This window comes from Poromitra crassiceps, assembly GCF_964638095.1.
Source record: "Poromitra crassiceps genome assembly, chromosome: 1".
Classification (NCBI taxonomy): domain Eukaryota; kingdom Metazoa; phylum Chordata; class Actinopteri; order Beryciformes; family Melamphaidae; genus Poromitra; species Poromitra crassiceps.
In genome coordinates this window covers 17,901,109-17,927,640 of record NC_139623.1, presented here as the reverse complement: position 1 = coordinate 17,927,640, position 26,532 = coordinate 17,901,109, and the positions used below count along the sequence as shown (strand labels likewise).

Here is a 26,532-nt window from a genome sequence, read left to right as displayed (position 1 = left end):
TTTACATTTCTAAAACATCTGCAAACTACAATCGATGGTTAATTTGAAAACCTTGCTGCCTTTCCAATGTTATACACAAATAAAACAACTTTGGATATGTTTAGGCAAGTAAATAACTTGGTTAAGGTTAGGATTATGGTTTGGGCTAGGCTTAAAGTCCCTGGAAACCAAAAATAAATGTGCATTTTGAGTTCATCACACCCATGGACTGTATATAATATCTGGACTACCTGAGCTATATGTTTTTGACACGGCAAAATGAAGCTCACTTCCCGATATTGTTTGATTTCGTTTGATTGGATGAATGGATTTTCCTGGTGCATTGTGGGAAATCTGTTCAAACCTGGAGCCGGGAAAACAGGAAGGGGCGTGAGCGTGGACGGCTCTCTCTTAAATTTCCTCCTAGCCACGGCATCCATCTTGTTCAAGTTGTTTTCCCCGCTAGCCGTTAGCTTGGCTAACAAATGTTGCTAATGTTAGTTGCTATTGCTAGCCTTGCTCCATTGCTCTCACAGTGAATACAGTTGCCCGAAGAAAAACCAGAGTATTATTTCCTCCAGACCTTGCGCGGCGTCACCAGCCTGCCGCTTGCATCTTCCTATCTTCCACAAAATCGAGGTAATCTTATTTTCGTTAACGTAACGCTAATTGCATAGCATGACATTAACGCTAGCTACATGTCCATTTGTCATTACAGGAGGACTAAGGTTAGACTAGAGTAGCATAAGTTATACAACGTTAAACAGTATTGCATGCTGCACAGATTCGCACGTAGACAGAAAACAAACGCAGTTCTGTTTACCTAGGTTACCTCTTTGAGATGAGGCAGACTCAGAGCATACTCATCTACCAGCTATAGCGTTATATATCTAGCTAACGTTAGATCAACTATCAATCAATGAGGGGGAACAAGGGGGTTAAACTCCTCTGGATAGTTTATCCACCTCTGCATTTACAGTATTTACCAATCGCACGTAGTGTTGGGTAAGCAAACGTTAACGTTATACAGTGATTAACAGTGTATTTGTTTCTTCCAGGGGTAGCGGCCGTCCAGTACCAGTGATGGGACACACAACAGGGGATCATGATTTGTGAAGATCAAAGCTATAATATTCTGTTCTCCTGAGATTAACGCTAAACTACATGTTACTGCTGATCAGTTGTTTCAACATAGGATATTGCAATAAGCCAAATGCTGACATGAGAGATTTGCTTTGAACAAGTTGTAGCTAATATCTGCCAGTGACCGGAAAATATTGTTATATTTGCTTGTTTTAATGCTTTTGTCAATAAACATTGTCAACAAAGATAGCCTTGTTGTATATTATCATGTATAAAGATTGTTGATGTCGAGTGAACACAAACTACGAACCGAAGATTGGACCAGAGGACATGACGACGGAGAAACTTAACCGACCAGCAGTCTGCTTCAATCAATGAATGCTTTACATTTATTGAAATGAAATATGGTGATATCTGGTGGTCTAAAATTACTCTCTCTAGCTAGGGTAACTGGCTTATATTGTCATATTATTGTAACGTCTGAATACAGACTGCATTATGCTACACCATGCAAATATATTTCGATATAATTCAAAGCTCACCATACCATGGTGGGCTGGACTGTATGTATTGCTGTGAAAAAGTTACATTTGATTGTTTCAAGTGTTACACGTTATATTTTTAACTGAGCTTTGCGGAATTATCTCAACACAATTGTGTATCAGCTTTAAATGTCCAATATATACAGCATTAAACAAATGACGAGCAGCATTCAAATGTGCAAAAACGTTATATTTATTGAAATGTGGTGATCATGTCACAAGTCACATTACGTTATGCCCAAATGGTCTACTGCCCAGAAGCGTCACTTTACATGTTTGGTAGGGAATTATTTTCATTATGTTAAACCAGCATTTATCTTCCATAGTGCATTAAATCATAATCACAATGCTATGAAGACATTAGCTGATCACCACAGAGCTGCAGACCAGTTTATCAGATCATTTCGCCGTAAAATGTGTCCAAAGGTGATCAGCCCAGCTTGTATGGTCGCTGCCCGTCCACTAAAACCCGATTTCGATATAGCGTTAGGTGTTATTTTGATCAACAGACCTCATAACGGGGATCTATACTGTTACGTGTGTCTACTAACATCATTAAAAGATCATAAAGGTAACGCTGTTTCTGGTAGTTTACTTTTAATCTATGGCTACGTTGCTAGCTAGCTAGCCGCAGATCAGGTCTGAAGCCCCAGCTTGTATGGTCGCTGCCCGTCCACTAAAACCCGATTTCGATATAGCGTTAGGTGTTATTTTGATCAACAGACCTCATAACGGGGATCTATACTGTTACGTGTGTCTACTAACATCATTAAAAGATCATAAAGGTAAAGCTGTTTCTGGTAGTTTACTTTTAATCTATGGCTACGTTGCTAGCTAGCTAGCCTGCCTTGGCAACTGGTTGTGCTGTGGTTGGGATCATCTGGTTTCCTCTGGCTGGTGTCAATCAAGGAAAATCCCGCCCCCAAAGTTATCATTTTTATCGGCTCTTCTACTCGAAATGGGACCATAATTTAGAAAACGGAGCCCAGGAGAGCATGAAAAAGACTTTAAATTGTTTATTCAGACCATAAACTCATTCGGAAAATGTTTATTTAATCTACAGACCGAGAGAGAAGTTGTCTCATTTTTCAATTGAAGCCAATGTACGTGTCGTCACTTCCGGACCTGACGTGCGCCCCCCTACGACCTTTTGAATTAATGGAATTCCAGGATGGGCCTCAGAAATTCCCCCATTCTGTTGGCCACTGATCACACCACAGGAACCTATGTTAATAAGCCACCAGCCAAATTAGAATGATGATGAATGCCGTAAAGTATATACATTTAGGTTTGAAAGTCATGGAGAAACTAGGCAGAATTCTCCCCTCTGGCTCCCTCTGGGATTCTGTGGGTGTGGTGAATGCATTGAACCTGTGTGTGTGTGTGTGTGTGTGTGTGTGTGTGTGTGTGTGTGCGTGTGTGTGTGTGTGTGTGTGTGTGTGTGCGCGCGTGCGTGCGTGCGTTTGAGGCTTACAATTAGTCACATGAGACCCTAAATTACATAGTTAGAAGGTTTTTGTGGATTTTGGTTTCCAGGGTCTTTAAATAACAAAAACGTAGACTTTGAACATGCCAGGATCGAACACAGCTCTCTAGTGTGAAAGACAAGTGTTTACGCCCTCCATCCACCCCGACCAAACACCCTTATTGGCCACTGTGCTATTTCAGTAGCAGACTCTATCATGTTGATATATACGTCTCTAGAAACATGCATGTTGTATTTTTGGTTCAGAAACAGAGATACCGTAAAATACCAATTAGAAGCTGACTTCCTAATTGCCGCGGGTCCCATATATAAGCGGGGTCTGGATACATATTTTGTCCATAAAAGCAGGTCCCAATTTGACGCCCGGTTAGTTTTTTCAATGTTTTCTTTTTACCTTTGCGACATCCTGTTGAATGCATCTCCCAAACACAACAAAGAAGAAAAATCGGATGAAGAAGACGAACAACGAGGAAACGGGAACAACGAGGAAAAAAAACACATGCACGAAACTTGCTGATCAAAATTTGTTTTCCGTCAACATCTGATGATTCTGAAAATTGTGTAGGCATTTCCTGAAGATTTTTATACACTAAAACCGACATCTCTGGTGTAATAATTATTTTGAGAAATGTGCCTGTGGTATGTTTCCCTGCCAGCGGGCATAGAAGTCGGCTTCTACTGTAATTGGTATTTCACCGCACTTTCACATGTGCGCTACTGAAGCGGAGGAGGCAGCGCATGCAGCCAGCGGAGGAGGCAGCGCATGCAACAAATAATCTGCTCACATGATGATCATGTTCTCTCACCTTCAGCGGAGAAAGTTTAGTGGTAAATACCGGTAGGTCACAGTTCAGCTCAAATTTTATTTGATTTCATGTACAGGCCAGAACTGGCATGCAATGTGCTCTGCTGCGCTGAGAGGGAGGTGCGGCTCTCCCCATAGACAAGCAATCGTGTGGGGGGCTGTAGCCAGCTCATTAAAATAAATGGTTTAAATAAACAATTTCATACTATTTACAATCTTTGCTGAGCAATATTTTTGTACAAAAATAATTAAAGCAGGTCCCAAACTGCCGCAGGTCCCATATTGACGCGGGGTCTGGCTACATATTTTGTCAATTAACGCCCGGGCTAATAATTGGTATTTTACGGTATTCTACATATCCGTGGATTGCAGAAACGTACAACGCCAACATTTTGTTGTGGTGACCAGGCTGATATTTGAGTAATTTGACACCTCCAGACCAGCTCCATAGTGTGATTCTGCCTCATGCCACAATCTCTGAAAGTTGTACACGGGCTGAAATAATTTCAAACCACCTTGTTTTTTTTGACAATCCGCTTGAGTCAATGTGGCAAGTTACGTCTGCTGGTAAATTGATCTATAATTATTCATCCCCCTTCAAGAGATTACAAATGATACATTGGTCATTTAAAATGATGGATGGGAGGCTCATATCTTTCCTCCCTATTTCACCATCATCGGACACATCCATCACACAACTATTCTTTCTCCTGACAGACTGAAACTGTGATCACTCACGGCGATCAAAATTCTCACCAACTGTTACTTATCTCCATCCTCATAAATGGCCGGTGAAGCAACAGTAAATCCGTGCATATGACAGAAAGAGCGCGGTGGCCAGTCAGGGTCTTGTGGCCACGGTGGATGGAGGGTGTAAACACTTACCTTTCACACCAGAGGGTCGTGTTCAACTGATAGCCCATGGTCACACACAGCATTTCCAAAGTCTACATTCCAACCGTAAGTCACATTTAAAGTTTTAGTTATTTCCCAAATATAATCCTAACCTCAACCAAGTTGTTTTACATGCCAAAACATAACCAAGTTGTTTTACATGCCAAAACATAACCAAGTTGTTTTACATGCCAAAACATAACCAAGTTGTTTTACATGCCAAAACATAACCAAGTTGTTTTACATGCCAAAACATAACCAAGTTGTTTTACATGCCAAAACATAGCCAACGTTGTTTTACATGCCAAAACATAACCAAGTTGTTTTACATGCCAAAACATAACCAAGTTGTTTTACGTGCCAAAACATAACCAAGTTGTTTTACATGCCAAAACATAACCAACGTTGTTTTACATGCCAAAACATAACCAAGTTGTTTTACATGCCAAAACATAGCCAATGTTGTTTTACATGCCAAAACATAACCAACGTTGTTTTACATGCCAAAACATAACCAACATTGTTTTACGTGCCAAAACATAACCAAGTTGTTTTACATGCCAAAACATAACCAAGTTGTTTTACATGCCAAAACATAACCAACATTTGTTTTACATGCCAAAACATAGCCAACGTTGTTTTACATGCCAAAACATAACCAAGTTGTTTTACATGCCAAAACATAACCAAGTTGTTTTACATGCCAAAACATAACCAAGTTGTTTTACATGCCAAAACATAACCAAGTTGTTTTACATGCCAAAACATAACCAACGTTGTTTTACATGCCAAAACATAACCAACGTTGTTTTACATGCCAAAACATAACCAAGTTGTTTTACATGCCAAAACATAACCAAGTTGTTTTACATGCCAAAACATAACCAAGTTGTTTTACATGCCAAAACATAACCAAGTTGTTTTACATGCCAAAACATAACCAACGTTGTTTTACATGCCAAAACATAACCAAGTTGTTTTACATGCCAAAACATAACCAACGTTGTTTTACATGCCAAAACATAATCAACGTTGTTTTACATGCCAAAACATAACCAAGTTGTTTTACATGCCAAAACATAACCAAACATAAGCAAAGGTGTTAAAATTGTTTTATTTGCGTTGGAAAAGCAGCAAGGTTTTCAAATTAACTGCCATTTTGTTTAAAATTTATATTGAGATTGTAGGTTTGCAGAAAGGTAAAATGTCGAGTTTTAGAAATGAAAAAGGCAGACGCTTTGTTTCAAATTCATTGAGATTGTACATATCCATGGATTGCAGAAATGTCCAATACAGACATTTTATTCTGGCGATTAGGTTGCATAACTTATGTACCTTAGCTGCTTCTATAAAGACCTCTGCACCTCCCATGGCTGATGCATTTCTATCCTCATTACATCAGGGATCTCTCTTAGCGGAGGGAGCTGGACAACAGCAGCTGCAGCACGTTCAGCTACAGATGGGGGGACTATTAAAAAAATGCCATATAAGAGACAATCTTACAAAAGGTAAAATAAGGAGAGGAAAACTGTGGCTATACAGCTAATCAAAGTAGCCTCTATAAGAATCAGCTTCCACAGCCTTAACAAGTGCTGAAAACGCAGAAGGAGTAATGAGCTGTGTTTTAAATCTGTGTAACCCTGAGCACATCTTCATTTTGTTCTTGGGACATTGGGGAGAGCCGCCATGCCTGCTTCCATGCTTCTCACTGAGACGCCTTATGTCATCGGCAGAAGACACTTCATCTGTCACCGATGCTTTGGTTGGACTCTTTGGCGGCAGTGTCAGAGAGCAGGATGCTGTCCAAGCTATGTGTCATCTTGGACATCGCCCACCTACTCCATGACGGGCTGGTCAAGCATAGGAGCACTTTCAGTGCAAGACTCATTCCACCCAGATGGACCACAGAGCGCAACAGGAAGTCATTCCACCCAGATGGACCACAGAGCGCAACAGGAAGTCATTCCACCCAGATGGACCACAGAGCGCAACAGGAAGTCATTCCACCCAGATGGACCACAGAGCGCAACAGGAAGTCATTCCACCCAGATGGACCACAGAGCGCAACAGGAAGTCATTCCACCCAGATGCACCACAGAGCGCAACAGGAAGTCATTCCACCCAGATGGACCACAGAGCGCAACAGGAAGTCATTCCACCCAGATGGACCACAGAGCGCAACAGGAAGTCATTCCTGTCAGTGGCCATCAAACTCTTCAAACCCTCCCGCAGAGTGTCAGACACTCTGAGTCAACACACTGGCCCTTGGACTTACTTCATGCGTCAGCAACTTCATAACCCATATTTTAAAATGTAAAAACTAAAACTGTGCAATAACTCAATGTGCAATAATTACTCAATACCACAAATACTGCAACTTCTGCAATAATCCAATGTGCAATAGCTATTCCCACTGTTACTGATGTGCAATTTACTATTCTGCAACTTAATTATTGCACTTTACTATTACAATAATTATATATTTCCCTACTTGAATGTGAGCAACTGCATTACCCAATTTCCCCTCCAGCATCAGTAAAGTATTTCTGATTCTGATTCACGTTCATTCTCAGTGAAGTCGGGTTACCTTGAGCAGAGTGGATCCCAGCTCCAGGCCCACCAGCACGGTCCTGTCCAGCAGCTCGGCGATCCTTGGGTCGGCCACCTTGAGTGAGTCCTGGACCAGGTCTGTGACGTCCAGCTGCCAGTCAGGTCCCAGCATGGTGATGACCTGGTCGGTGCCCTCTGTGGACGTAGTGTGGAACTGCGTGAGCACCTTGACCAGGGCCCGCTGATACTGCAGGGTGCAGCCCCGGCTCACCCGACGCTCGTCCTCCTCCTCGTCTGCGTCACTGTCTCTGGTGCTCCTTGGACAGAGGGAAAAGTGAAGATGTGATCATAATTACTTTCATAACATAACAGACATCAATGCCATACAAAAGCACCCTTGAACGTGAACGTACTGGTGGACCCACTCCAAACACGTTCTTTAATGTGGTTAACAGTCTTTCAGAGTTGACATGACATTATACATATTGTATTAGAGAAGGTGGTAAGAAAATAATAATAAAAAGAAATGGTGTATGTTTGGATTTGGCAATGGGTGTTCAGAATTATATATTCATGCAGTGTCTCGTCATAGACGTGTGGTCAAAGGGTCAGCATGGGGGAAATCCTCCCGTTCTCCCCATTCAGCATAGTTAGCATTTAGCTGCTAGCTCCAGCCCAGGCAGACAGGATCGGGGATTCAACCACTGCAGTAAACGCACATCTGAACAGACATCTATCCATGCTGTTGAATCCCCAATCCTGTAGTGTAGAGCCACAGCACCATCCTTTGGTGAGTCAGCCCATTGAGATGTATGTTTTCCCCCACCGTCTAGTCTTGCGGGTCAGCCGTAGTAACATTTTGTGGGCGTTCCCACACAGACCGACTGTATCTATCCACTGGTATGCGAAGTGAAAACAGTTTAGCAAGGACTTTTCTAACTAAAAACTATGCATATAAACCAGTGGTTCTCACAGTGGGATCCGTGGTCCCCTAGTGGTCAATGAGGGGTTCCCTGAAGGTCCCCAGCTAAATGAGGAATACTTTCATTTCACAATCATTTACTTGTCCCAGTTAGAGAATGTATAAGAATGACTATTTTCATTATAATTTTCACTTTCCCCATGTATACTAAATACAAAAATCCCCCTGGGACAAAGTCTTACCAAAGGGGGTTCTGTTAGGCCTAGTGTCTGTCTATTTTGGGGTCTGTGACATGAAAATTGTTGCAAACTAGTAGTACACAAATCATCAAAAACTGTGGTGTTCGTAAAACTGACCAGGTGATGCCAAACTGTACAGTGTATTGTGACATAATGTCATATCCCAGGCTTCCATTTTCAAGGGCCTCCTTTTATTTTATAATTTGACATTGTGGCGGAAACTCTGCACAACTCCACGCACACCCGTTAAATGATCTGCTCTGATGCGGCAGCAGCAGGGAAGGGAACGATAAGCAGCGAAAAAGCCAAATTTGGACCGATGCCCTTGTTATTTCATGGGACCCCCGGGCAGAGGGGTTAAACATGCCAGGTGCGTTCTCCACCTCGCACAATCTGCTCTCCAGCCAGATGTATGAGTTCTCCAACTTCCCTCAGCAGGCTTGACAGGCTGCCAGTTCCCCCTTAAAAAGTCCTCTGCCTAATCTTCGCCTTGACGTACGACTTGAGCAAACTTAAGATGCAGGAGAGACGAGTGGGCTTGTCAGCGGCTGACAAAGTATATCCCACCCACTGATTCAAAGAACAGGTCTGAACATTAGGATAAGCACTTCTGGCCTGAGCTCTCTGAAAGGTTTACACAAAAAGCCTCTCAGTACTGGAATGCATTGCCCCAAAACGCACTGCCCAGGTACCGTTCCACCTAGCCCGCTTTTGATTATTAATTCATTGTAAGCTGCAAGCTACGCTGCCGTCCCCTATAGTTTCATACTGGAAGATGATATGATTTTTTATGAATAAAACCGCCTCCCGTAGGGCTCTCGGGTCACCAGAGGTACCTGCGTTTTAACCAGCTTCCACTTCACCTCGTAACCCAATTTTGGGACGATTACGCAGGGGGTCGCGGACTCGCCGCTTCCGCGACTGTGGTTGGTCGTATTTGACAGCATCAAATGAATTAAAAATGTAGGCCTCTGGTGCATTTGCTGCGCTAGCAATATGGCAAACCATGGAAACATTTGGCTTGGCAAGTGAAATCTGAGGAGATGCGGGACAAGTGGGTGTGATTAGTACACTACAAACAGCATGTGTGCAATCAGGAAAAAACATGACTATAAGGATGCAAACAACATAATACAAACATAATGAATTATGCCTTAGGCGGCCCATCAGAATCCACTTTCTATTCATCTTGACTTTACCTGATTCTTCAGATAAGAAACAAAATGTGTTTTAGATTTTAATTTTTCATGCAATATACTAAATTAATGTGAAAAACATCCATTTGTAGACAAAGGTCTCAGCTATGCGACCAAAGGAACAGTTTTCTTTTAAATTATACAATGGAATCCGCTTAGTGATCACAGGTATAGTGATCAATGGCTAATATTGATCAGCTTATATTGATCGAAAAGCTGGGTCCAGAATCATTCCTATATACATGCTGTTTAAATAATTCACTTAGTGATCAATGCTTCGCTTACAGTGATCATTTTGGACCTTAGGGTTAGGGTGAGAACAATGGGATTTTTTTTTTAACTACAGTAATTTTATATATACTATATTAGGGATGTTAATGATTAACCGTTAGTCGGTTAACTGCCATTAAGAATGTAACGTTAAAATGAATTAACTGTTTTGACCAACAACATTGTTACTTTGTATCATCATGTCAGTCTTCAGAGCTCACAGTGTGTTAATTATACTGTACCAGTCCAGCAGAGGGCGTACCTCACCCAGCTAGCGCAACAGAAGGAGTGGTCACGTGAGAAGGTCGTCACGCATGTCATGCATGATGCCATGTAAGGAAGTAGGAAGTGAATGGAGTAAACCCCATGAAACAAACAGATGCTAAAATTAGCAGCAAGCTCGCGCTAGCAACAGCATGGAAGCATTACACACTAAAAGTACATATGTAAATATTGCAATGCCGTTCTCAAAATTCAACTCCAGGGGCAATTTATAGAGACAGTCCGCATGTCTGGGAACGCCCATACAGGCTCTAGGAACGCCCACAATAGACGCTGGTTAGCTGGCTCAGCCTGGCTGGGGGCGTGGTCAGGGTGGGGTAAAAACCCCCATTCTATCCATTCAGCAAAGTTAGAATTTAGCTGATAGCCCAGCCCAGGCAGACACGATCGGGGATTTAACCACCGCAGTAAACGCACATCTGAGCAGACGTCTTGTGTTCTGCTCTAGAACCCCCAAACATGTAGTTTAGAGCCGCAGCACCGTCTTTTGGTGAGTCAGCCCATGAGATATATCGGCGGTTTTACCCCACTCGCGCGCCAGACGTTTAACATTTTGTGGGCGTTCCCAGACATGCAGACTGTCTCTATGATTCCCCGACGAGCATCGCTGAAAGTCACGTTACGTTCCATTATCGCTGGACGCTGATTTTTGATGCTGTCACTCATAAAAGTTATAGCTAAATATTAAATACTAGGCGATTGGAGCAGGCATCGTGCGTGCAGAGACAATAACACAGAAGCCTTGCTTTATGGTGGAAAAGGAGATGCTGCCATTAAGCGTGGTGGATGGCGAGGGATTTCATGAAGTTCATTGAACCAGGCTATCACGTCCCCCTTTGTTGAAATGACTATTAAGGACAGGCGGGCTGTTCAAAAGAGGTGAGCCTTATTGTTTTTAGGCTAATTATTGTTTTATTATTATTTTCGTTTGTGATTCATGCCATGAATGTCACATAAATAATATGCAGCTATTGTGTGACTGTGAGGTTAAATAGAACTTGAACTGAGAGAAAGACGAGACGCGATTTTTTTTTCTGGGGTGGGGGGGGGGACAACGTCAACAATAACCGATTAACTGATTGTTAAGGTGCGCAGCTAACGGTTAAGGAAAATGCATGAAATTTCCATCCCTATACTGTATATATAATATTTTAACTTACAAACAGCCAACGACATACAGCAGCGATACTTGGTGCATGTGTGTCTGCATATGGAGAGATTGTGGCATTTCTGTCTGTCTCTCTATGCAAGACCACTGTTTGAAACAGCTGGAGGCCTATAGGCTAACTTACTCTATGGATTTTTAAAGTCAATAACATTCAATAGAGGGTATGCATGTGATGTCACAGAGGCAGAAGTCACTGTGGGGTCACGCCCACTGAGTCACAGCAAGACTGAGCTTGAATGCAGTAATCAGCCTAGATAACTGACACCTGCTGCTCAGGGAGGAACTTGACACTCATTTTGACACTCATTCCCGATTGAGGGGGCGTGTTCCAGTGGGTGTGCATAACCTCTATAAATAGCGAAGCTGTCAGTTTCATGTATGTATGCATGCATACATACATACAACTAAGAAAAAGAAAAACAAGAAAATAACAAAAAAGGAGAACAAAAGAGCAACCAAAATAAAACATAAAAAGTGGAGGCTAGAGGAAAAACCGACGAGAGAGTATGACTCCCTCTCTCCCAGTCATTGAGTTTCACAACTCTTGGCGCAGGTCAGCAAAAGTTTACCTTCCCGAGACTGTACCTGGAAATAAAGTTGATATTTTTTCTCCCGAGAAGAATATTGTCTGTTCGTATTAGAGTCTCTGATACGAGCGGACATGCTGAAGCTTCAGTGCACACAGACTGGCCTGCCCGATTACACTCTCTTCCCTTTTTTATACCATGTTGCTGGATAAATGTGTGTGTCACGTTGGAGAAGGAGAGCGTAAAAGAGAGAGAGAGAGTGTGTGTGTGTGTGTGTGTGTGTGTGTGTGTGTGTGTGTGTGTGTGTGTGTGTGTGTGTGTGTGTGTGTGTGTTTGTGAGAGATGGAAAAGAAGTACAACAGAGTGGCAGATGGAGGGGTTCAGAGAGGTAATTGACTTTCACTCTATGAGAGGAGTAAATGAAAAGACAGTAATTCACTCTAATAATAACCACAAAGTAAATGGAGCGGCTTTAGCAGAGCTTGTTGTTAAACGAAGAAGCAGGCAAGCATCTTGTTTAGTTAGTTATTAATTGATATTTTTTGTTATTTTTGAGTGATTTCTTTTAAAGACGTGGCTCTTTTTTTTTATCATACCTTACCTTGGTATAACTACTGTAAACAAATGAGACTCTAGTCGAAAACAATTGGTAGCCTCTCCAGTTTCTCACATGGAATGTGGTAAATATGTATTGATGTTAAAATGCTACACATAGCACCTTTAATTGGCTGCTCATGATTGTGCAAAGACCAGCAACATCACTGGTACAATATAAAGCATTAACCTATGTGCCTTTTGTTTTGATGCCTTGCATACATTTAATAGTGCTTAATAGCAGTGGCGCCGGAACGAGTTTGCAATTAGGGGGACAAAAGCAGGGAGTCTTTTTTTTTTTTTAACGTTTGTATGATTTTTAACCATATTTAGAGGAATATCTCATTTTAAATTCATATTAGGATTATAATGTAGTGATGTCATTATTCAGTATTTTCTCCTTTTCTCATTCACTTGGTGACCTGCTCTCGTTTTACAATTACACTACAACAGACAGCAACACAGGCAGAAACACTGAACTTATTATTATTATTATTATTATTATTATTATTATTATTATTATTATTATTATTATTATTATTATCAAAACTTGTCATCGCAACACAAAAATAAAATAAAACTAACCGTATACTATACCATTATAGCAGCATGATCCTAAAGTGCATTAGTGAGTGCAGTACAGAGTCCGGGTCTGTCTGTCTCTCAGGTGTAATAATCCCACAACGATCACGGCTTTAACAAGCGTCACAGGCTGTGTAAACAGTGTAAAGTGGGCTCTCTGTAACTTGATCCCCGGGTCTGTCTGTCTCTCAGGTGTAATAATCCCACAATGATCACAGCTTTAACAAGCATCACAGGCTGTGTAGTATTAAATAGTATTTAAAAAAAAAAAAAAAAAAAAAAAAATCGGGGGTACCACATTTTTAGGGGGACAAAATGTCCCCATGTCCCCCTGCTTCCGGCGCCCGTGCTTAATAGTAATAATGCTTAATGAAGATATTTGGGCTATGGAGCAGGCAACAGAAAGGGAACATGCTTTTCCGTACAAATCAAAAGACCAATACCACTGAAAATATCAAGACTATCATACAAAAAGTCTCCTACAGGATGGGAAGTCCAGCCTCATCAGTATATGGGAGCACACCAGCAACTTAAATTTGAGAATGATAGGAGCTGTCTTTGTCTGCAGTTTTCTCTGACAGGGTGACGTATGACAGGGAAAAGTAGAGAAAATGATCTAAACTACAACATGGAATTCTACTGGTCTAGCTATGAGGCAATCATAGGAACCTGGAGTGGAGATACCTGGTAGCTTACAACAGCTCTTTCATTACTATTGTTATGAAAAGACAGATACATGCAAGTCTGCATAGATAACAGACTATCATAATTAAGGGGGGAGGGGATTGAACTAGTAGGTTTGTGAGAGAAAAATTTTGACCAATTTGCTTGGAACAATGCATATCAAATTATTGATTATTCAGGGAATGCCACATAATAAGTCTAATACATTGTATGTCTATTATACAAGAGTTATACCATTATATCAGACTGCCAGCAAACCCTAGAGGCTGGTGCACAGCTCTCAAAATAATGAGAGCTGAACAGCTCACTATTGTGGAGAAATGGACACAGTATATGGTTCATAGCGGTGTTTTTGGAAGGAAAATAGACAGCCGGCATGCTCCACATCTACACCACCAGTCCATCCCGGTTCGTTTTCTATCCTCGGCCGCCGGCTGTTCGGCTGCCTCAGCCTCTCGTCTTGCCCGCTCTGCTTCTAAAGCCTGTAGTTCTTCCTCAGTATATTGGTTTGGTTTGTCCAGTAGTAATCGTCATCATCCTCTCTCACGAAGTCCACCATGATTAGTAGCTATCGCAGTTGTCCTTTGTTTTGGTTACATTGGTTTCCATGGTGCTTTGAGGCACTGTGTGAGATCACTGCGCCCGGTGGCCATGTTTGGAAAGTAGTGCCGGCTGTCTATTTTCCTTCCAAAAACACCGCTATGTGCATTTTGGATTGATATTTCATCGTGTGGTGAGTCCCTGAAGCACAACATGTATTTCAGCGATGTGAGATGTGTGTTTTAGCGGATTTTTAACAGCTGTACCATCGGCCTCCATTCTATGGCGATAATTACTAACTTCACGACTGTAGCTCACTGTATACTGCTTGGACAATGCCGGTAAAGGCAGGTGGTATCTTGGCTATGTGGGGGGGGATGTGGCAAATGAGCTAAACTTAAAAAAAAGTGGCGTATCCCTTTAAATAGGCAACTAGCCCTCAGCAATAACCAATCAGAGTGAAGCTGCCAGGAGGAAACAATCTGACAATCAATCAGCCATGTTGTTGCCTGAACATACATGGTGAATCATAATACAAGATACAATAGATCAACATTATACCAAGAAGAAGAAGTAAGTTACAATATACATACAGTACATACAGGACATAAAGTCCAAAAATACATATTATGGATGGCAGCTACACAAATCTACAAGATAATCAGATCCCCAAGGATGGAGTGCACATGTTACTGGTACCCAAATGACAAGAATACTAGTTTTAATAAGCCTGGGGCCCTTAACATGAGACCAAATTATTCCTTTGGATCCTGGCTTGATAAACTTTATGCTCCCATCGGTGCCATTTTTTCGACATCTATAGTATGTATGATTTGTAGGCAAGAACTAATTTAATTTTTATTGCCTTGCGCATTCCATAGGAGGCCGCACAATTGGCCTTGATCATTCAAGATGGCAAGTATATAAAGCTGACAACAGATTAAGTGCAGAGGGCCGTATTACGATTCATGCAGTATGAGTGTCATAACATGTTGAATAATTGAATGTTGATTAGGACATGTGTGCCAAAGCTGAACCTCTCTGTATCTCAAGTACCACCAACATTTGCTGGTATCTATGAAAAGGTGCAGCAGGCTACACACTGACTGTACAAAATATGATATATCGTCCTGATAATGAGTTGCAGCCCCTGTTGCTCAACCCACATCTCAATTGTCTCAAAGCTTAAAGGGGGACTAACCCCCCAGATATGTATCAGAACAGTGATTTGAAAATACCTATGGAAAAAACCAAGAAATGACATATACTCTTGTCTATACTAGACTCTTTGGCTGTGTTCAAGTCAAGATTTTTTTTCGGAAATCGACGCCATTACAGTTTGCCTACTGCCTCAAAAATAATTTATTTGAGAGGGGCAATATCTTTATAAATATCAACAACTAGCCAATGCTGGTGGCCTGTATGGAAACAGAAAATCTGAAAATGGTTGAAAGTTATATCAATTTGGTAATTCAGTGGCGAACTAGAAATTTAATTATTTTTCTGCATGTATCTCTATGGCAGGGTGTCAAACTACGTTACGAGAGCAAAGTGACATGGGCTCGTTACAGCAGCACACCGCACAATAGGAGAAACCCCCCGCTCTGGGGTAACACAATGCGAGATTTCTCCACGTCATTCCCTCGTACAACTAGCGATAAACCGCGCAATGAAATCTGTTTTTAATTTGCGTTTTGGGGCTTTTCGTGATTCTTGTTGAAAGTTACAGCACCTATGATTTTTCCTCTCAGGGCGCAGGCAGAGCAGGGCAGAGCTCTTCTCCTCCTCGGAGCACACACACACAGACAGAGCCAGTCGCTCTGCTCTGCTCAGAGCACAGCTGCTGCTGCGCGCGCGCCCGGAGCTTGGGGCTCGTCCATGAGGTTTTACAGTACGACTCTCTCCCGCCTGCCTGGGCTGGAGACAGTGCTTACAACTCGGACTGATAATATAAACATCATCATTCGAGCTTATCCAGGTAAGATATTAATAAAGTAGTGACACATTCAGCGGGAAACTAACTATAATTAAGACATGTGCCAACTTAGACGACGTTTGGTTCAGTATTTTAAGAGCAAACTTCAATAGGAATAGGCTTGGAGTTCTGAGGAGCCGAAAGGGTACAAGGGGGGTAGGGGAGCAATTATCTTGAAATCCCATAGTCTTTGGTTCACCGTGACGTCACGACGTGTCAAATATCCCATTCATTTGAGAAAAAAAAAAAGCAGTCTTCCACCCTTAGAGGGCGCTTATGCCAGATATGCTGCTGAAAAATGATACAAATGGTAAAATGGCAACAGTTTGGTGTCAAATGTGGAAATTCTGACCAGAATTCTTCACACATCACCCCCAAAGTCATATATATTGGTTAAAAGCTGAAAAAAAGTGTTTTGGGGGTTAGTTACACTTTAAAAATTCCCCTCTAACTGGCTTGCTTGCTTCTCTATCTACATCTCCTCTGTTGTGATTGGTATCGATTTAACAAGGGGAATCGATAAGGGATAATATAATGGCTTCTACCAGGTTTCACCTCATTAGTGTAATTCAAGAAAAGAGTAAGCATCCCTTATTATGTTGTACGTTCAGTGTATAATCATGCTGGCATGCTTCTATGATGGCAAAACCCTCTAAACGGTCTTAAACCAGTGATTTCCAAAGTGTGGGCCCCCTGGTGGGTGAATATATGGCAAGAGGTCATTTACAATGAATAAATAAAACCTTTTTTTCATTTTTCATTTCGTCATTACATTTAATTACGTGTTACTCTCATAGACATAGTTACTCTTCATTTAACTGACCTATTTTTGATACAGAAAGCATCTTATATCTTGTCATTGGCAGGGAATTGTAATTGAGGGACTACCTCATTGGCTATCAGGTTGTATTTTTATTAGCATTTGCATGCATTCTCATTTTATGCATAAGCGTTTTATTATCCAGTGTCAAACAGCCAGAACATGGCCGTAACAATTCACTATTTGCACTTAATTTCTTACAGGTGTTGCTTTACAAATTGTTATGTGCATGTGGATGGATTATTATTTAGCACCGTATGCCCAGGTTCACATGTTGTGTTTATAAAATACAAAAATATATAGGGAAATACTAATCTTAGTCTCGTGTGTTGATCAGAGAAGAGTGGAGATTTTCAGATTTCAAATTGGGCTGCAGCATTGTCTACTATGCAGGGCCCTTCAAACGTAAACCAACTTTTGTCTTTTTTACATCTTAAAGTCATATTCTTTAAGCGTAGGACTTCAGAGATGGACAATGTGCTCTTTTAATTGTCATTATTGCACCATAACTCAAAACACAAGCCTGCTTTGCTCCAATTTTTTACAAACAATACAAATGTAAACAAACTCTTTGGCTTTCAAGTAAGTACATCTAAAACTAATTTTTAGCTCTTACAAATGGATGTTCCTTTTATCAAGGATACTTTAAAGTGTAAAAAAGAAGAAACAAATAAAAAGGTTTGTTTACATTTGAAGGGGCATAAAAAAGTTGCATAGTATAATATACATGTACCTTTACTGGTATACTGGGAATGTCTTAAAGGTATGCTGGCTGCATCTGCATGTGGGGTGGGAACTCACCTTCGGTCGGGCAGGATGGGCACCCTCCAGCCTTTGATGAAGCTGAGGCTGCTGTCAGACAGCTCCACTAGCAGGGGAAGCTTGGGCACCCAGACTGTCAGTTCCAGCGGCGCGCTCAGGTGCTCGTAGCTGAAGACGACCCTGGCATTCATTGAGCCCCGCGTCTCTTTGCCGTTGACGAACACGTAGTCACAATTCATGGACACCTGGGACAGATCAGGGTCAGAGAGTCAGAGAGCATCTATATGGTAATAGTCACATGGGGCACAGGGGGGGTAAGTGATGATGTATGGTGGGGATTTGGATGCGGCTGTCAGCCCTGCGATTCATTACGCAGCATTTCAAGGTTGACTCAGGGGCGTATCTACGGGTGGGCCTGGGTAGGCACACGCCCACCCACTTCTTGCCCTGGCCCACCCAAAAAAAAAAAAAAATTTTTTTTTTTTTTTTAATTGGTTGTTTTCTAAAGGTAAACTTGCTGCTGCATTGCTAGCCAATGGTTTTGTTACTTTTGTAAAAACGCAGGGCACATCATCTCCAGAGTCTAATGCATGACAACTTCATGACATCTAGGAATTTTGTTCTCTCTGTGGATAAATAAACCAGAGGGCGTCTTGTTCAAACTTGAAGCAGCCTCAGTGTTGTTATTTTTTAAACTCACAGCAGTATGGATCAGTGGTTCTAATTTCTGTATAAAGTAACAGTATACACACAAGTATAAGCATTCATGTATGCAACATTTGGCACCTATATGTAACCTTTTAAGGTTGAGATAATTGTATTATCATTATATGGTCCAAATATTTCAGTAAAGCACTTGAAACACTTGAAATATTCTTGCTTGGGTGGTATCATTCTACTTGAAATGATGGTCAAATGCATTATTTTTAGTAAAATAACACGTCAAATTTTTCGGGCGGCCGGCCTTTGGCCGGCCACCCGAATGGGCCCGGCCTTAGGCCGGGCATCTGCACCCCTTCCTATCCAGGCCCACCCAATTTGATCCAGGCCCACCTATAATTCAATTTCTGCATACGCCCCTGGGTTGACTCTTTCAATACGGCCAATACAAGGAATTATGTGTTTAATGTGCTGTGAACTTTTAGGTCAGAGTAAACTATCTTTCTCCAATTTTGTCCGAGAAGAGGCTGTATGTTGGCAATATCTAGGAAACACACTGTAAACCACTGAAGCCGAAGATTATACAGGTCTGCAGGAGGGACTTCACTAACACAGAGAGGAGGAGCTGCACTGACTAACACAGAGAGGAGGAGCTGCATTGACTAACAGAGAGGAGGAGCTGCACTGACTAACACAGAGAGGAGGAGCTTCACTGACTAACAGAGAGAGGAGGAGCTGCACTGACTAACAGAGAGGAGGAGCTGCACTGACTAACACAGAGAGGAGGAGCTTCACTGACTAACAGAGAGAGGAGGAGCTGCACTGACTAACAGAGAGGAGGAGCTACACTGACTAACACAGAGAGGAGGAACTGCACTGACTAACAGAGAGGAGGAGCTACACTGACTAACACAGAGAGGAGGAGCTGCACTGACTAACAGAGAGGAGGAGCTTCACTGACTAACACAGAGAGGAGGAGCTGCACTGACTAACAGAGAGGAGGAGCTTCACTGACTAACACAGAGAGGAGGAGCTGCACTGACTAACAGAGAGGAGGAGCTTCACTGACTAACACAGAGAGGAGGAGCTGCACTGACTAACAGAGAGGAGGAGCTGCACTGACTAACACAGAGAGGAGGAACTTCACTGACTAACAGAGAGGAGGAACTTCACTGACTAACAGAGAGGAGGAGCGTCACTGACTAACACAGAGAGGAGGAACTTCACTGACTAACAGAGAGGAGGAACTTCACTGACTAACAGAGAGGAGGAGCTTCACTGACTAACACAGAGAGGAGGAGCTTCACTGACTAACACAGAGAGGAGGAGCTTCACTGACTAACAGAGAGAGGAGGAACTTCACTGACTAACAGAGAGGAGGAGCTTCACTGACTAACAGAGAGGAGGAACTTCACTGACTAACAGAGAGGAGGAGCTTCACTGACTAAACAGAGAGGAGGAGCTTCACTGACTAAACAGAGAGTAGGAACTTCACTGACTAACACAGAGAGTAGGAGCTTCACTGACTAACGGTACGTGCACATCTACAATGGCAAATTCGCTTTTCCGCTGTGTCGCAGCGTTTTGTGGGCGTGCAAACCAGCTTCCAGCTTGGAGCTGTAGCCTGTAGAAACGTTGTACACAGGAGGCTGGGGGGAGGAAATGTGTAGGAAGAGCTGTCATTGGGTAGCTTCAACGAAAGGTCCCGCCCTAGTCCCGCCCCGCGAGCGTGAAGCCGCTCGGAGACAAGCCGCCTCTAGTCTGCGACAGTGAAACGCTGTGGGCGGTTCCAGCGGCAGGGGGCGCGAGGCAAATGGACCAATCAGACACGGAAATAGAGCAAGACAGCCTATCAAGATGCAGCGTCAAAGCGGCTTTTTCAGCAGGCAAGCCGCCGTGCCATTGTAGATGTGCACGTACCGTAACAGAGAGGAGGAACTTCACTAACACAGAGATTGAGGAGCTTCACTGGACTAACACAGAGAGTAGGAGCTTCACTGACTAACAGAGAGGAGGAACTTCACTGACTAACAGAGAGAGTAGGAGCTTCACTGACTAAAGCTTCTGGCATACTCTTTGCGCCCAGCCAAGCGCATAGAGCGCGCGGCGATTATGACGTCATCGCACGGGGCGTGTCGGGGGGCGAGGCCTGAGCGCAGCGCGGCGCGTCCATGGAGATTTTTCTATCAGCGCGTCGGGTTTTGCTGCCTGTGCCTGTGAGATCTCCGTGGTAGGCTATCAGCGGACATCTGCTGTGATTGAATCCTCACCGTCGTAAAGTCGCCTTCAAAGCATGATGTTCGATTATAACGAACTAGTTGTGTGGCTTAGCCTTCCCAAATGTTGAGGGTCGTTTTTTAGAATTTAATATATAGAATTGGGAACGTTACATTCAATTTCATTCAGACTGCCTGGCACTGATCGCCGCCATTTCTGGAGCACTCACTATGTTCTGTTTTGGCCCGCGCAGAGTGCGCGCGCCCTCCGTGGAGCCCCGCCTCCAGCGCGTGCGCGAAGAGTATGCCAGAAGCTTAACACAGAGAGGAGGAACTTCACTAACAGAGAGTAGGAGCTTCACTGACTAACACAGAGGGGAGGAACTTCACTGACTAACACATAGAGAACACAGAGAGTAGGAGCTTCACTGACTAACACAGAGAGGAGGAACTTCACTGACTAACACATAGAGAACACAGAGAGGAGGAGCTTCACTGACTAACACAGAGGGGAGGAACTTCACTGACTAACACATAGAGAACACAGAGAGTAGGAGCTTCACTGACTAACACAGAGAGGACGAACTTCACTGACTAACATAGAGAACACAGAGAGGAGGAGCTTCACTGACTAACACAGAGAGGAGGAACTTCACTGACTAACACATAGAGAACACAGAGAGTAGGAGCTTCACTGACTAACACAGAGAGGAGGAACTTCACTGACTAACATAGAGAACACAGAGAGTAGGAGCTTCACTGACTAACACAGAGAGGAGGAACTTCACTGACTAACATAGAGAACACAGAGAGGAGGAGCTTCACTGACTACTAACACAGAGAGGAGGAACTTCACTGACTAACATAGAGAACACAGAGAGGAGGAGCTTCACTGACTACTAACACAGAGAGGAGGAACTTCACTGACTAACATAGAGAACACAGAGAGGAGGAGCTTCACTGACTACTAACACAGAGAGGAGGAACTTCACTGACTAACATAGAGAACACAGAGAGGAGGAGCTTCACTGACTACTAACACAGAGAGGAGGAAGTAGCTGGTGAAAGCAGAGCTGTAGTGTTTTGTTGACACTTGGACCTTGATGGCACATGTTGAGAACCACTGCTGTAAACAGGTTCCCAAACTGGGAGTTCCGACCCACTAGGGGTCGCCAAAGCTTCACGGGGGTCACAAGGCCTTCTTGGTTTTAAGGGTTGTAAGGAAACTTAAAAATATATACAGTATGTTAGCATTTCATTAATTTATGTGAAGAAAATATTTAAATGTAGTTATTATTGATAAAGTGTAGATGTTTTGTTGTTTTTTAAGATATAAACTAGGATAAGGGCATGGGGAAGACACGCTATATTCACTCTCTGCTAAAAAGCCTCGTACACAGTTCAAACAACCAAAGAGCTAATAGAACAACGGCTGAGCATCAGGGAGAAAAAAAAACTGAATTTGTCTGAAATAATCATGATAGTTAAAAATAGGCAGAGATGGGAAAAGTACACACATGCATTACTTAAGTGGAAGTACAGTTGTGTAAAAAGAAATACTGGTAAAAGTAGAAGTACTGCTTCAACTTTACTCAAGTAAAAGTAAAAAAAAAATGTACTCAAAAGTATCCACCTTATTTTTGAATGCCCCGCTGTAGAATAATGATGGGTACAAGGTCCAGTTTAACGTGACTTGATTGTTGCAGCTTGCCATTTCCTAAAACGGTATTCTACTTGATATGAAAACTCTGCAGGCAAGATGGCCGGCTATACTCCCTTGTACCCTGACTGAATTCCTAGCCCATAAACTATCATAACTTGGCCAATAAGTATGTAACATACACAATAAAACAAACAGTAATGTCTTTATTTGACATAGAAGCAGAGGACATGTAACTGTTTTGTTAAACTCACGTTCCAGGAATATTGTATTTACTGCGCTGCTCTAAAATAACGTTACTGGCGCACGCCTCAGAGAGCCTGTTCGTCCTGGAAGCCACTCGCTTTGCGCCAGAACACAATCAATTCGGGGATGGAACACGCCAGGATTGGCCAACGCCAGTGCCCAGAACTGTCAAATCAAATCATCGACAGAGACGCTATGGCCCGCCTCCCAGTATTTTCAGTGTATCAGAAATAGATAGAGAACGCGATAAATATAGCCACGTTATGAAAAACAAACTAACGCTGGTAATCCGTATGGAAACAGTGTTACTCGAAATGGTTAAAAGTTATATCAATTTGGTCATTCAGTGGCGTTTTACTGCCATGTAATATAGCTAGCTAGCCGCTAACATTAGCCACAGTAGGCGATTACACATGATGCATTGCGCTCTTAAAGGGATATTTATCGACGAGATTTTTGCCAAGCTGGACCTGATTAGTGATTTGCTCCGTTCGCCTGCAGCTTTGAAACATTACAGATGGGTGTCAAGCTGTCAGCAACAAGGCTGGGAGGATTACATCGGAAGAAGCACCATAGGCATCATGGCAGCTAGAAATAAGGTGGATAAAAGTAAAAAGTATTTCTACCGTCTGTTTCTGTGCAAAGCTAACTGAAACTCACGTCATATTAATATATTTCAAAGACTATTCAACTTAAAAGATCATCTCAAACATGTTTTAAAATGTATAAAAACTCTACTTTGATTAATAATTTGTGTGATATGGTTTCTCTACAAAGATATCTACTCCTTCTCCCTCATTAGGCTACATTGTTGATGTCACATGATGTGACACACTGACTACACTAGGGAGACAGAGAGAGAGAGAGAGAGAGAGAGAGAGAGAGCCGTGCATGAAGAGAAACACACAAACGTTACATGAAAATGTAAGGAGTAGAAAGTACAGATATTTGTTTTAAAATGTAGGGAGTAAAAGTATTAATTAATACTTATTAAAGTACATATACCTGAAAATTCTACTTAAGTGAAAATACTTTGTTACGTCCCATTTCTGAAAATAGATAATAAAGAGAATCTTCTTAGTTAAAATTGGCTAAGTGGGTGGGTGTGTGGTTTGGTGGGGTCTGTGGGCAGCGGAGGTGTCTGTCATGATCGTGATGTCATCAGCGATATCATCAGTGATGTCACTTGAGAAATTGTGATGTCATCAGTGATGTCACTCGAGCAATTGTGACGTCATCAGTGAGGTCACTCGAGCAACTGTGATGTAGGATGAGCCGATGGTGCACAGTTGCACGATGGTGCCTAGGTGGGTGGGTGGGCGGTGTCTGTCTGTCTGTCAATCACGATAGTGGGAGCCTGCGGAGCGGGCAGTTTCCGTAACTGCAGCCATGGCTCATCAATTCCAGAGTCTCCACCCTAGGAATCTCGCACGCGATTCCTAGTTGTATAAAATGTTCCTAAAAAGTAATCCATCGCACACTGGATTACTTTGATTCATTGAATGCTGTTGTTCCTGCTCTAGCTCCACCCTGGATGAATAGCACGGCTGTGCACAGGCCACCCATAGATTCTCATTCATATAATCTGCTCAATATTCATCCAAATTGTTCATTTTACACAAACTTCATGTAGTTATTGCGTTCACTATTTGGGTGAATTGTAGGCTACAGTTATCAGTTGTTCTGTGCTGTAATTGTTATGCATTGAATAATAAGTATCCATATAAAATCTTGCTTGGTCAGGGGTCATCTGTTTACTCAGTGATAGAATAGGGGTCCCTTAAGGAAAAAGGTTGGGAACCAATAATGTAATTTGCATCTCTTATGCACTTACATTAGTGGTCCTAAGTAGCCTACTGTTGTTAAGCATGTACAGTACAAATCAAGCATGCGGACCACGTCCCAGTGCCACCACCTCCTTCCCCCCTTCTATTCTCAGCATAATGATCTATGTACAGTCATACAGCCACGTAATATATAACAACAAAAGCTTTTAGGCAAACAAATAATTCACATGACACGAAAGCTGCCATTTTTAACTTGGAAACATGCCTTTGCTTTGTCATCTAGTCAAAATCTCCATCTCCGGCAGAATTATCATAAATACTTGTCCCCCTCCAATACTAAATTATTAACTGCGATGGATCTGGAGGGTTTTGCTTTTGGGCTCCCATCGAAGATTTATCCTGCAGTGGGAGGTAGCTGGCATTGTAATCAGAGGATCTAATCTCCCGCAAATGGAGGTCGGGCTGGCCAGTCTTCTCAGGGCTGGGGATTCATCATAACTGGGAGGAGGTCTGGGTAATAAAATTCCCCTTCCATGCAGACAGGCCAGTGGGGGGGGGGGGGGGGGGGGGGGGGGGGGTTGGAAGGACTTCTTAAGATGACAGCCTCTCTCTACCCTCTGGTTCGGCTAATGCAATTTCACAGGATTTGACCTCAGAAGCTTCCCCCAATAGCCGGCTTCTGTGTGTAACACACTGTTATTGTTCTGGCTGGGATTTGTGGTGTTATCTGTGAGAGCTCAGATCTACAAGAAGGAAGAAAAAACAGTGACCCAGCCACTGTGATTAATCACAGCATGGCTTTGCTGTCGGTAGAGTTGGAACCTTCTGCCTATATACACATTATACTGATCATATACTGACATACTGATCCTGCTTTACCCAAAGCTATATACAGGGTTCCCACACCTTCTTAAAGCCTCCATCCAGTCAGTTTTGTCATTCTTAAGATATTTCATGTGTAGCTGTGTTTTTTCCTGCTCTGCTAATTAGCCAAAGTGTCTGCCACTGTATTTTGTTGACAAATAACCTTATTTTGGGCTCAAAGTCTTAGAATAAACTCCCGCACACAGTCTCCACATGCAATTAAAAGTTTAATAAGTCAAAGAAAAAGAATAACGTTTCGGTCGTAAGACCTTCATCAGATTCCTCCTTCCTTACGACCGAAACGTTATTCTTTTTCTTATTAAACTTTTAATTGCATGTGGAGACAGTGTGCGGGAGTTTATTATTGTACTGTGTCGGGTTTTGCCCTTCTCCGACGCACCTGTTGAGCCTAGGTGTGCGAAAGCTTTTTTCTTTTGGGCTCAAAGTCTTAAAATACAGCTCGTACAAACGGGTGCTGACATCACACATTATGCTGTCTAACGAGTGACGTGTCATAAAATATTTAATATTACAGTGAATACAATCTGCCGTTAGCTTGGCCACTATGTTTGCTAACGAAGTGTTCTAGCCATTCGTTCTGGCTCAAAACAGCGCAATAGTCACTTTTAACCAGTTCGAGTTACGCTCTTTCCAAATCATTTCCATATAAGCCCACCAGCTTTCATATCTGTTGGCTGGTTGTTGATAATATTGTGCCTTTTGGATGAACATTTTGCGGAGATAGAGGCAGCCATACTGTTTCCAGTCTACCGTCTGGAAGGGAGACAAAGATCGTATTGAAGGTAGGAGCGAGGCTCTTATCCTTTTTGGACAACACTCCAGCCATGATGTTGCAGTGGAACAAGGTATAAGCCTTCGGTTCTTACCAACAGACCATCTTTGGTGCAAATGATGACCCAGAGCTCTGATGATGACGTGCTTTGTTACAGCAGAGCTCTGATGATGACGTGCTTTGTTACAGCAGAGCTCTGATGATGACATGCTTTGTTACAGCAGAGCTCAGAGAATGACGTGCTTTGTTACAGCAGAGCTCAGATGATGACGTGCTTTGTTACAGCAGAGCTGTGATGATGACGTGCTTTGTTACAGCAGAGCTGTGATGATGACGTGCTTTGTTACAGCAGAGCTGTGATGATGACGTGCTTTGTTACAGCAGAGCTCAGAGAATGACGTGCTTT

General features: G+C 42.5%; 1 protein-coding gene across 1 annotated transcript in view; it reads right to left on the bottom strand.

The window, feature by feature from the left end:
* tmem132e (transmembrane protein 132E) overlaps positions 1–26,532 on the bottom strand; it is a gene marked incomplete at both ends in the record, with an annotated part of 750,910 nt that overhangs the window by 36,969 nt on the left and 687,409 nt on the right. Inside the window, 2 exons of the mRNA XM_083638875.1 lie at positions 7,377–7,656; positions 17,940–18,145. Of these exons, the coding sequence (XP_083495001.1) occupies positions 7,377–7,656; positions 17,940–18,145 (486 nt within the window). The remainder of the gene's footprint in view (positions 1–7,376; positions 7,657–17,939; positions 18,146–26,532) is intronic.